Consider the following 12,756-nt stretch of genomic DNA (forward strand, 5'->3'; position numbering starts at 1 on the left):
TAAGCCATGACTTTGAAAATCTTTTAGATAACACTAAGCTACGCTTTCTGTACTCCCAGCACAACAAACTCCTCCCAGCATTCCTCTCTCCAACTCTGTTATGGCTGAATATTTAGCTGATTTTGATAACAGCTCAACTCCTGTGAGCTTTCAGAACTAAAATTCTCCTTGAGCGAGACTTGGTTAGACACAATAACAAACAGACCAGATCAAGCAAAAGGTAAAGAAAAACAGTTTTATTTCTCTGTGTGGTCCTTTCCATAATGCTGTCAGACACTTATAATAACAATCTGAGCCTGTTAGTGGCAAAAACAAACACTTTTAGTAGACGTACATTGACAGGACGTTATTGCCCCAAATGATTACATTGCAGCCTGTTTCGGGGCTGCCAGCTGCAGCACTCTTGCTCAATACTGGACCAATTACAGAAATTGTTTTCTTATTAGTCACACAAAAAGATGGGAAAATAGGGTCTGGGTTGAAAATAGTGAAGCTTCCCTTTAACATGTGTTTTACTACACATACAAGCTTCCATAGAAAAATAATCCTCTTACAGTGCATGCTGGGAAGTCAGCTAATATGCTGATCATGTTTCTTTAGAAACATATTGTGATGAGGTTAATAGACTCTCAGCAGTACATCCATTCAAATCTTCATTTCAAGTCTAAAGACTTTAAGTCAGAAATTTGAAATAATTAGAAATTTGAAATCAGGAAAACATATGAGTTAGTGATAAAAGATTTGTTGATTTGAATAAGTTGCTAGTATGATGTTTTATAGTGTAACCAATATGACTCGGCTGAATTTTGCCATAATAGACATCGAAATGTATCTCATAAACATACATTATAAGCTTCTCCAACAAAGTCAAGCATGAAGCAAGAATCTACAGTGGAGTGTATGAACAAGAGAAGCTTATATGTAAGGAATCCGACACTTTCTTATGCTTAGCTATAGAAAAACTTGCCCTTGGTTTAACTTGAAGTGCTCTTATCAGAAAGTAGAGTTGAATAATTTATAGGTGAATAAATCACACCGTGGAGAGCAGTTACAACCATTGAACATTCTGTGAATGGAATATATTTACAGCTATTATCTGGTTTGAATCAGGTTTCTTGTTTCTTTTGTGTCAGATCTACATCTATCCCAGTGTCCTTGGAAACGCATATCAAACCTCTACCTCTAAATTATTCAGACATATCTTTAAGGCCTTGATAAAAACTGTAAAGACAAAAGCATATTTGGGCTCAGTGATGTCACAATATCTTTTTAATTCAGTAGTCTGTTTAGCATTACTCATGTGTGTGTTTAAAAGGGTTTGTATAGAGAATGCTTGTGACATGAAAAGATAATTCCCAAACTGTTGACTGTTTTCGTTTTGTTTATTTCCCCCCGCTGCCATGGATTTTCTAGTTTTAGGTCATGTAAACAGTAAGTGCACTCTGCCATACTGTAGCTGGTATTAGTGACATCCTCGTCTCTCTTCTGTTAATCTCCTGGCTCGCTGTCGAGCACAGCAGCAGCTTTACTGACAGCCATATGTGTTGGATCTGAATCTCATGTGTCATCTGTCATGACTCCATAATACTGGTATTTTAGCATCATGGCATTTGTTTTTCCTTTACACTTCATCAAACCATTAATGCTGTGTGTGTATGTGTGTTTTTCACTCTTAGCACATGTCACAACTCTGTCATTATAAGATCATATCAGGCCAAAGTTTTATGCCAAAATGAAACATCCAGTCTAAAAAAATGACCGAATCATAAAAATGAAATAATAACAATCCTATTTTAGCGATTGTGATGAATAAAGTTATTGATATATGGAGAACAAAGTTTTGGGATAGAACTCTGGATATGAAAAACATCATAGTAAAGTGGTTCCCAGACCGAATGTCAAGACCCAAATTGTCCCAAGATGAATCTGAGTGGTCACAAAATGTTCTGACTTTTTTGCTTTTTTCTTGTGAAATGCTTTCACCACTTTCTGCTTCCAAAAATCTTTCCAATGAGACAATCTAAGAAGGAAAAGTCACTCTTTGCTCGGCCTTCTCACAGCCCATGTCCTCACTAAGACCTTATAACCTGTAACGAGGGGCCACAACTAGATATTACTTTGTTTGAAGGGGTCACAAGCCAAAAGGGGTTGGGAACCACTGTCTTAGTATCATGTTGAATATGAGATGATTCTGAATAGAGCTCTTTGTTGAGCCCTGTGTTGTGTTTCTCACACTTTCACGCCTGTTTGTTTGTTGCCCAGTTGAGCAGCTGCCCACCATCACCGCTCAGTCGCCCAGCTCTCTCATCGCCTTCCCTTTTGATGAAAGCTTCCCCATGACGTGTGAAGCCAAAGGGAATCCCGAGCCAGAGTAAGTACCGAGCTTTGCATCACTTCAGAGGGGAAGAGGAGAAAGAGGATGGAGAGTTTGTTAGCAGCCAAACAGACAACAACAAAAAATTTCCCATCAATTGCTCAGCATGTTGAATTTTGCTGCTTCGCAACTTTGAAAAATGAGCATACTGCAGTCTTAGCTGAGGGACTTGACATTTTAATACTGGCTCTCTTTATGTAGATTCAGGTGGATGAAGAATGGCCAGGAATTCGACCCCTTTCTAGACCCCCGTCTGATGAAAGAGGAGAGTTCTGGGACCTTTGTGATACCCAATAATGGGAACCTTACTGAGTACCAGGGAACCTATCGCTGTTACGCCTCAAACAAACTGGGGACTGCCATATCGAAGGAGATTGAGTTCATTGTACCCCGTGAGTAACACACATCTGTGCCTGTGCATGTGCATTGGGGGGAGGGAGGGGGGGGGGGGGGGGGGGGGGGGTCTCTGTTACAGTGCTTTCAAAGTGACTGTGTAATGACTGCACCTGACCTCTCCATTGTGAGCTTCTCATTGTATGGGACGTGGCAGAAAGTCATTGAGGCTCCCGAGCGCTTCACCCCTCACAGCATCTCATCTATATCTCTGTATTGGAGAAAGCATCGAATGTGATCTAGCCTCTCCATCATTTCCTTTGCTACATTTTTCATTTTTGTTCCCAAGCACAGTACATAAATTCTCAAAGAAAATCCACTCCGAGGGCGACTTTGACTAAATTTGGCTGGGCCTCAACCGCTTAGCAGTGTTGACAAGCCACACATAATAGTAGTAGTGATGTCTGTTTTGTTTCTGCAGGCCAAGAACTAGGAAAAAATCCCATAGAATTTACTGAATGATACAGAGGCCAACAAGCACATACTATGGCTCACACAGAATTCAAGAAAATGATATTACTGCCATCCTCTGGAGAGAGAGAGAACTGCATTATTTGTTTTATTCAGTCATGTCTGACTTCATTTACCCACTGCTGCTTTGGTCTGTTTTTCTAGATGTCCCCAAGTTTCCTAAAGAGACGCTTGATCCTGTTGTGGTGGAGGAAGGTCAGCCTTTTACTTTGAAATGTGAACCACCTAAAGGAATACCTCCTCTGCAGATCTACTGGATGACTATCAGTAAGCAATATCTCCTAAAATATATTGGTGTGCATGTTTGAGCTCAAATCACATATTTATACCTATGGAAAGGAGACAACATTTATTCTTACTCATCAGGAAATATTTGCGCAGAAAAATATTTCACATTTTTTAAAATTCTTCTGAACTGTTAAACCTCTTAAACCTCATTGGTCTGTCAGCCAGTCATTACAAACTCAAGCTGTGCAGCCAAATGTTGTTCAGATTAAAAGAATGTCATTTGAACTTTCGGCAGAGATCTTAAGGTTTCTAAACATACCCAATATACCAGGTTGAATTTTGGGGAAATTTGTTTAAAATGATGCACAAGACATCTGGAATATTTCCGTTAGATGGAAGCCAACATTTTTTTTTTGATGATTTCACTCAGTTCAAACATCATATAGCTTCAATTAAAAGCTGGAACAAGATGTTAAAATAAATGTGATAGTATTAGACATGGTAAAATAAAATGATTTTTCTAATCTTAAGAAAGGGTTCAAATAGAGGTTAATGTTGTCAGGCTGATATCTTTCTCTCTAGTAAGATAAATCACCAAAACTACAGGCTAAGCTGTAAATGAAATCATATTTTTTCTGTGCTCAGATCTCCAGCATATAGAACAAGATGAGAGGGTGTCTATGGGCCTGAATGGAGATCTTTACTTCTCTCATGCGGTGGAGAAGGACAGCAGGAGAGACTACTGCTGCTTCGCTGCCTTCCCAAGAATACGAACCATCGTTCAGAAGACCGCCATGTCTGTCATCGTCAAGACAAGTAGGTGTCACCCCAGCTTCTTTGTTTTCCTCTCAAACCAGCATGATGCAAACTTTGATTTGTGCTTCAGAGCACTGATCATTTTCAACATTCTCATTGATATACATATTCATAGCTGCACTTCAAAAGCCATTTGAGTGTCATCCTGTCTTGTTTATGTGCATCTTCTCAGTTTTATGTTGTGATTTTGATCTTGATGTTTGTCATGTTGCATCCACATTTTCCTCATGTTCATAGTTTTTTTTTTTTGTGTATCTCATCCAACTCCATTTCAGAAAAAAGTGACATGAGTCCTGAAACTGGTGAGTTGAAGTTCTCAGAGTAACACACTCCTGTGTTGTGCACTTTTTTTCCTGATACATGCGTGAATAGCCATGTGCACAAGGCAGGTGTGTGAATATAAACGTATTAATATATAACATCTTTGTAAATATAAAAAAAAAGAACTGTATATCTGGATTTCTGCAATTCCTGATGTGATTTCTGTCATACTTTCTAATGCATACTTTCTATTATACTTCCTCAGCCAATGCAATCCTGGACAGGAGACCCTCTCTTCTGACGCCCTCTGGTGTCAGATCAGAGACACAGCTGGTCAAAGGAGAGGACTTGAAATTGGAGTGTATTGCTGAGGGATTGTGAGTAATACTACCTGTTTAATTAATAACTTGAGTTTTTTTATTCCCATTTTAAGAATTTTAGTCCAAAAACAAACCAAAACTATTTTAAAATGCTGTCATGAGTGTAAAAGTGATTTTGGATTACTGTAAGCTATTTGCTTATAAGACTTGAGGTTTGAGATTCACTATATTAATGTAGAAACATCATACAAACATTTGGTAATGTTGTTTCTACATAAATAAACATGAAATCCTACATTTTCAGTCATGTATAGGCAAAAATAGATGTGTAAATAGATATGTTTTGTCCCCTTTCTGTTAGTCCAACTCCACAGGTTGAGTGGGTGAAAATTGGTCACCAGCTTCCCATAAAAGCAAAACTGGAGAGTCATGGGAAACTGCTGATCGTGCCGAGAGTTGAACAAGAAGACAGTGGGAAGTACATGTGCAAGGCAAAGAATGCACTCGGAGAAGCCATCCATTACTTCACAGTGACAGTCGAAGGTAACTGCAATGTTCCATGAGGTTGTAGTGGTATGATCATATCTGATTCATGTAAATCTCACAATAGTTTTGAACTAAATAATAGACAATCTTTCTTTTTTATGATCCTTTAAGAGCAGCAACATTAAGTTTAGAGTAAACTGTAGGTGTAATGTGGCTGTTTAAGAGGATGTTACAGAAAGGTGCACTGTTATGTAGGCACATCTCTGTAGATGCAAAGCCAAGAGAAATAATAACTGGTATATACTGACATGACACTGATGTGGTTAGGACTGAAATATTGGCTCCTGAATAAATCTCAGTGTCAATGTGAAGTTGTTACTTTTCACACATTGTGTAGTTAACCACAGTCTTCTGCCGTGTGGTTTCTTTAGCTCCCTGCTGTGTAAGAGCTGCAAGTATGATTATTTTCATTATCAATTAAACTGTAGATTATTTTCTTAATTAATCATTTTGTCTATAATATGTCAGAAAAACAATGACAAAGGTTGGTTAGAATTTTATGGTAACATCTTTAAACGTTTGGATTTTTTTTTTTATAAAAATAAAAATAAAATAATTATTTGTTATTAAAATAGCTGATGATAGATGATGTTATTTACTGCTGATCAACTAATTGTTGCAACTACATTTTGATTATTTTCTCAATTAATTGTTTGGTCTATAAAACTCACGCTGCCATCTTCAAATTGCTTGTTTTAACTAACCAACAGTCCAACACCTAAAGTTATTCAGATTTACTATCACATAGACAAAGACAAACTGCAAATCCTCACATTTGAGAAGCTAAATCAAGGTAATGTTTTGTATTATTGTTTGAAAAATGACTTTAACAACTAATTAATTATCAAAATGATTGCAAATTCATTTTCTTTTGATCAACTGATTAATCAACTAATTGTTGCAGCTCTACTCTGTGCTATGGTGGACTTTATGCCATCTGTGTCTGTAAGTCCAAAACAATGTATGATAGAAACTTCATATTTAGACATAATACCTACTGTATGCCAACAGTGATTCTGACAAGACAGTGTACAGCTGAAGTGCCTCTTGTGCCTCATGTCAGTCTGTCATTGGTGAACTTGGAAATGTAGACTTTACTGCAGCAGGACTCTTGCATTGAATAACATATATTGCACAACTGTTCCCGTGATTGTGTCTGCTGTCTGTAACTGCTTAGTGTCAGCTTTATTCTTATACTGACAGTCATCAGTTTGATAACATCATACTGACTGTGTCTTCCCAGAGCCTCCAGAGTGGGTGTTTGAGCCTGAGAGTCAGCTCAGAATGATCGGCTCAGAAGTGCTCATCAAGTGCTCTGCCAGTGGGACTCCTCAGCCAACAATAACGTGGAGGGTGAACGGTGTACCTCTGCAGGGTCAGTCCCACAACAGTCTCCAGTTAGATTCATTATTTATAACCTTTCGTCTCAAATAACGCAACAATTTAAAATCACAAAAAAAAAAGCTAAATATCAATGTTGTTTCGCTTTACTTTCTTAATACAACATATTAACATAACAGACAACATAGGGATAGAGAGTTAGTGGGGAGGAAGGGCAGTGAAGCCACAAGTACTCAGAAGGATGATGAAGGAATCCACTTATTCCTCAGCTGTCACCAACTCAGGATTCTTTAAATTGAATTCTCTCCACTGGGATGCAAACATGATATTGAAGAATAAGGAAACAAAGTCACACCATGTTGCCACGCTAATCACACTGATGAAAATGGTTAGGCTGCATTCAGACCTGTGCAGGTTTTATGCCATACAGTAAAGATAAGGGCTGGAGTTGTTCAGAACTCTGTAGTGATAAAGTAGTTGTATTTTTCTTTATTTACAGTGTATTGTGCATACTACTATACCATTAATTTACCAATGAAAACATGCAGTTTTTAAAAAAAGTCAAGAAACAGTCTAAGCTGATTGCCGGTAACATGATTAACAGAGAAGGGAAGAGAAAACCATACTTGTGCTGCACCATATTGCTCTGCTGATTTTCTCAGATTTTTATAAAATGTTTGCTTATTTTGTTATGAATTACTGGGTTGAAATTACTGACTGAAAATTATTCAAAGAGCACAAGGGGGAAAAATCACAATCAGCAGAAATAAGCGGCTGGTAAGAGGGGGATGCAAATAGCATCTCTTAGTCTTAAGGGGTCACGTGCCATAAAGGTTCGGAACCACCACGACATTTCCAGTACAATGTTCAATAAGTGCAAATACAGTACACAGACTTTACTTAACCATCAACAGGATCCAGATAGTCCAGACTGCTGTGGAAAAACAAATATCAATAAAGGAAAGTGAAGTGAGAATATCTGTCCTTTCCACAGTCTGTGGTATAGTAACAAACCCAAAAGGGGGCCTTTAAAATGTGTATGTTGGTGTATATATGCAGGAACCTGGTTTGGAAAAAAACCTGTTTACAAACCAGGGGAAGATGGAGGACTGGAGGTCAAGGAAGTTGGAAGTGATAGGTTATTAGCTTGGAAATGAGGAGAAACTGTGGGAGAAGGAGCCAGAAAGGGAGGTGCAGTCAACCTGTAGTAGCCAAGTGAAGGTTTGAATCATCAAATCTGGGGGGATTCAAGTCTATACCAATTTATATTACTTTATATTTTATATAATTATTTATCTTAAATGTAAAAATGGTATTGCAGCATGAATAATACCTTGAACACTGATGTTTTGTTGAACTGATCTTTGATCTGTTGCAGAGGCCCCTGCAGCCAACAGGAAGGTTTTTGGCGACACAATCACTTTGCGCAATGCCCAAGCATCTGACAGTGCAGTCTATCAGTGTGAAGCCTCCAACAGACACGGAAGCCTTCTGTCCAATGCTAACATCATGATTATGGGTAAGTGAGACAGATTTTAGGTCTGTGAGCTGTGATTCTCATCAAAACCATCATGTTCTTATCAAGCACATGGAAACACAACCATGGATTTGTTATAAAAAGTATTTGTTTCACAGTGTTAGCAAGTGTTAGACTTTGCAGTGAGTTTTGGGAGACCGCTGAGTGATGTGTCAGGGTAGAGAGCTGGCGCTGATGTCGGCATATGCCCATAAAGCAGCGAGGAGCCAAGGGAAGGAGGGCTGTCTGCAAACTGTACTCCTTCATTGAGGCTAGCTGCTCTCCCTGTGGAGCAACAAGCCTTGTTCACTGCCATTTATATGCTAACAAGTTCCCCCCAGTTCCATACTGATTTCAGTGCCATAAGACAAACATGTGCTGCTTTACAAGCGCAGATTAAAAAAACGAAAGACAGAATGTTGCTTTGCACAGATGTGGGGAATTTGTTCTTGGTGACACAGGAGTTAATAAAGCTGGACAGTGTCTGAATGCTAAGTCCCAGCTGCTTCCTTTGTAAACAATTAGGAGAGACAGACCATTTTAATGGGAGGCTTTGGCTACAACTGATAAGGTGCATGCGCTCGGCTAACTCATTATTTCATTGTTTTCTTCTTTGATTTGATTTTCACATTCATGTATTTCTGACAACCTGACAGCTGAATCATTTTTTACACAAAGGAGCCTGCAGTTAATGCACAGCAAAGGCAACAGTATTTTCACCTCATTTAACTCACTATGTTCTGGCTCATCCCATTCTAGTTTTATTTGGTTTTAAACTGCAAACCTGATCTATCTGTAGTACAGTAGTTCAGGGCCACACCTTGTTTCCTCCATGGCAGCATTAGGGTGTCTACTGTTTTCCTAACAACCTCAGACTGATGACTCCAATCTACTGCCGGTCTTTGCAGATCTGCCCCCCATGATTTTGACCAAAGAGGGGAGGGATTACTCTGCTATCGAGGGTAAGGGAGTGATTATGCACTGCAAGGTCTTCAGCTCTCCCCCATCTACTATCACTTGGTAAGTGTACAGTTTGTTCCTGTCTCCCTCACACCAGTAGAGAGCAGTAGATCTCAACTGGTCAGTGCATACAGCCCTCCTGTACATTGTTTCTTCATCTGTGAACCTGCTGTTTCTTTAAAACACGCCAAAATAACCCCCATCACTCAACACTAATGTTCTATTCAGCAACTTTTATTTCATCTTTCCTGCCACAGTGCGATGTTTATCCCTTTAGACCGCTGAGGTGTTCATATTTAATTTGACCTGAGTGAACTTTGAGACTTAAATGGCTTTTATTTTCTGAATGTTTAACAGGAGCAGGGATGACTCTTCTGAATCCGTGGAGGGACCGAGGTTTGCTGTTCATGACAACGGGTCGTTGGAGATTTACAGCGTAGAAAAAGACGACACAGGACAGTATACGTGTTATGCCAAGAACACAGAGGGGTCGTCTGCCATTGATGCCATGCTCTATGTAAAAGGTAAACAGTTGTACCTGTAAAATTGTTTGCTGAGGCTCTCAGTCCTTGAAAAGTAACTAATACAGTCCTGCCTATGGAAGATCCCACTAGAATAGCTGTGGCCCCGGAGGACCTGAAGATCTTAATAGGTACCACGGCCCAGCTCTCATGCCTGGCAGAGTACGACAAGTCCTTCAGCAACGACTTTGAGCTCCTGTGGGAAAAAGATGATATGGAGATAGCCCTCAACTACACTGAGAATTCAAGGTAGGATACTGGATTTCATTATATTTTTCACAACATTGCAGACTTACTTTCAGCTGCAAAGTCATTTTAATTTTCAGTTTTGTCAATCAATATTGCGTCTCTGTCTTTCTGTCAACAGATACTTTGTGGAGGACGGTATCCTTCAGATCATCAATGTAAGCCACAGGGATCAGGGTATCTACACATGTGTGGCAAGAACTCCAGTGGACCAAGCCAGAGCCTCAGTGTTGCTCATGGTGTTAGGTAAGCCAACATATGAACAATATTTCTGCTCGGATCCAAAAGGATCAGAGACCTCTGATGCTACATTAATGTATGACACATTCATGGACAGATCAATATGTCAGGAGGCCAGAGCAGAGCGTGAACATGCAAACCGTGACTTTATTAGCGAACTGTTGTGTCTCAGAATAGCCCTGAAAGATACTGTTGACTCCAGATCTAAAAGAAACTGTGGTAGCCTATGCAGCCATGCAGCCCGTTCCACATCCTCTGGCTCTCGGGACGATTTGATTGAACATTTGCTCCCTTGGCCTTTTTTTGTTGCAGAGATTGATGTTTCTGTGATTTTCCAAAGCTATGTTGTTGTGATGGTTTTCAGATGTCCCTGATGCACCTGAGAACTTGGTACTGTCTGAACACAAAAGCAAAAGTGTGAAACTGAAATGGATCCCTGGGGACGATCACAATAGCTCAACCACAGGTAAAAAGGAGCATCCATGTGTGCAGGTGTCATACAGGACATACTGAGTCAGTGCATCTACCAGTCTGTGGTATTAATATGACATGCACATTTTTGGGCATCATTCTGCATGTAAATACATTTGTTTGATACCATCTTGTACAATATGAATCTATTATTGATTCATCCAAGCATGAATTATGATTAATCTCTCTGAGGAATATACAAGCCCAGAGCAGGGTTTGAGGAGTTTTCTGCACAGCTGGTGGTTAGATAAGCAATCCTTTGGCAAGAACCATAGTGGTGAGGGACTACTCTGATTGTCTTTCTGCCTGTCAACAGAGTTTATTATCGAGTATGAAGAAAGCCAGTGGGAGCCAGGAAACTGGAAGGAGCTGCTCAGAGTACCTGGGAACCACGGCTCGGCCATCCTCAAACTCCACGGACACGTCGACTATCGCTTCCGTGTGTCTGCTGTTAATGCTGTAGGGAGGGGTCCTCGCAGCGAGCCCACAGAGAGATACAAGACCCCCCCTTCAGGTCTGAGGCGTCCTCCTTTCATTGTTTATACTTTTTGTTAAAGTCCTCCAGGCCACTTGAGCTACCAACACTGCTGCTCTGTGAACTTTAAAACACTCAGACCTGCTACATAATTGATTCCACTCTTGTTGAAAATCTGCTCTCTTATGTGCCTATTTCACTGGAGATTTCTTCCACTAACAATGCAGACAAAATCTATATTCCTTCTTTTCCACAGCCCCTGACAAGAACCCTGAAAATATCAAAATTGAAGGTCATTTGCCACATGAAATGGATATAAACTGGGAGGTAAGAAATAGAGTTTAGGCTTTTACTATCGTCTTACTGCAAATTCTGTAATGTGGGCTACCTTTACATAGTGAATTATTCACATCTGCTACAGTTTTTGGAAGTCAAAGAATTACTGTAAGAGAACAGAGAATAAGTTTTATCAATGTTTCATAAGGAATTATCAATAGAAATTTAGGAAATAGAAATGGCCCACTTTTGATATTTCATTCAAGGGCTCAGAGCCATTTTCTGGTATCACTCTGAATGAGTTTCTATTGAAAGCTTCTCATTTAGCTGCTTTGATTAGAAAGAGAAAGTTATGAAAAGGAACATTTTCTTTTAACACATACAGTAATATATTCTGCTTTATTGTAGAAAGATGAATCTCTCCTTTACTTATTATCTGCTTGCCCTGTCGTGGTAACGTAGCCCCTGAATCCTGGATTCACGAGCTCTCCCACTGTTAATGATTTGCTTTTGTGGATAATGGTATCTCGTTTTATTTCTCACGGGCTGACTTCTGTGAGGAGATAAATCTTTTCATCTACAATGTCTTAGCTATATCAAAGAAAAGCCTCGCTGCTAGACCAGGTCAATTGTTCCATTGTTTTACCAGATAGCAGGATAAAACACTGCCAGTGTACCAAGCACAGTTCACTGGGCTAGCTTGTCATTTTAATCCCACAGAGCCAGTGACATTGAGCGATGAAATACAAGAAGCGTCTTATGCAATTGTGAAAGTCTCTATGAAACCCTCCACACCATTGTTCTTCCTTTTCATTTTCGCTTTCTTTCTTCCATCTTTCAGCCCTTGTTGCCGATTGAACACAACGGTCCCGGTCTGGAGTATAAGGTGAGTTACAGACGACAAGACTTGGAGGAGGACTGGAAGGAACACATAGTGAAGAGACACTCATTTGTGGTGAAGAACACTCCTACCTTTGTGCCCTACGAGATCAAGATCCAAGCCAGGAACCACCAGGGCTGGGGCCCAGAGCCAAAAATAGTGACCGGCTACTCTGGAGAAGACTGTGAGTATTGATTCTTTTCATTTAGTTTAATGCTGAACTAATTAGTATTTTTTATCAGCCATGGATCAAATTACTGTAATGTGGAAGGCATCGCTTGTAATGACAAACCCTCAGAGAATTATGACCTAACTCTGCAGCTCCTCTCAGCTTTATGAAGCTGGGCTTTAATTCACTGTTTTGGTTTTATCTCCTTAATTTCCAGCAACAACAGGCAACTGTTTTCATTAAAAAAAAAGT

General features: G+C 39.7%; 1 protein-coding gene across 4 annotated transcripts in view; it reads left to right on the forward strand.

Moving 5' to 3' along the window:
• chl1b (cell adhesion molecule L1-like b) overlaps positions 1–12,756 on the forward strand; it is a 61,776-nt gene that overhangs the window by 33,439 nt on the left and 15,581 nt on the right. For all 4 annotated transcript variants that reach the window (XM_067588314.1, XM_067588312.1, XM_067588313.1 and 1 more), the window contains exons 3-19: positions 2,263–2,371; positions 2,576–2,766; positions 3,383–3,505; positions 4,112–4,282; positions 4,558–4,584; positions 4,809–4,920; positions 5,225–5,406; positions 6,653–6,784; positions 8,129–8,269; positions 9,175–9,286; positions 9,584–9,750; positions 9,831–9,996; positions 10,115–10,239; positions 10,598–10,699; positions 11,021–11,218; positions 11,436–11,506; positions 12,297–12,519. In XM_067588314.1, the coding sequence (XP_067444415.1) occupies positions 2,263–2,371; positions 2,576–2,766; positions 3,383–3,505; positions 4,112–4,282; positions 4,558–4,584; positions 4,809–4,920; positions 5,225–5,406; positions 6,653–6,784; positions 8,129–8,269; positions 9,175–9,286; positions 9,584–9,750; positions 9,831–9,996; positions 10,115–10,239; positions 10,598–10,699; positions 11,021–11,218; positions 11,436–11,506; positions 12,297–12,519 (2,352 nt within the window). The remainder of the gene's footprint in view (positions 1–2,262; positions 2,372–2,575; positions 2,767–3,382; positions 3,506–4,111; positions 4,283–4,557; positions 4,585–4,808; positions 4,921–5,224; positions 5,407–6,652; positions 6,785–8,128; positions 8,270–9,174; positions 9,287–9,583; positions 9,751–9,830; positions 9,997–10,114; positions 10,240–10,597; positions 10,700–11,020; positions 11,219–11,435; positions 11,507–12,296; positions 12,520–12,756) is intronic.

The sequence above is a fragment of the Thunnus thynnus genome, chromosome 4, assembly GCF_963924715.1.
Source record: "Thunnus thynnus chromosome 4, fThuThy2.1, whole genome shotgun sequence".
In the NCBI taxonomy this organism is placed as follows: Eukaryota; Metazoa; Chordata; class Actinopteri; order Scombriformes; family Scombridae; genus Thunnus; species Thunnus thynnus.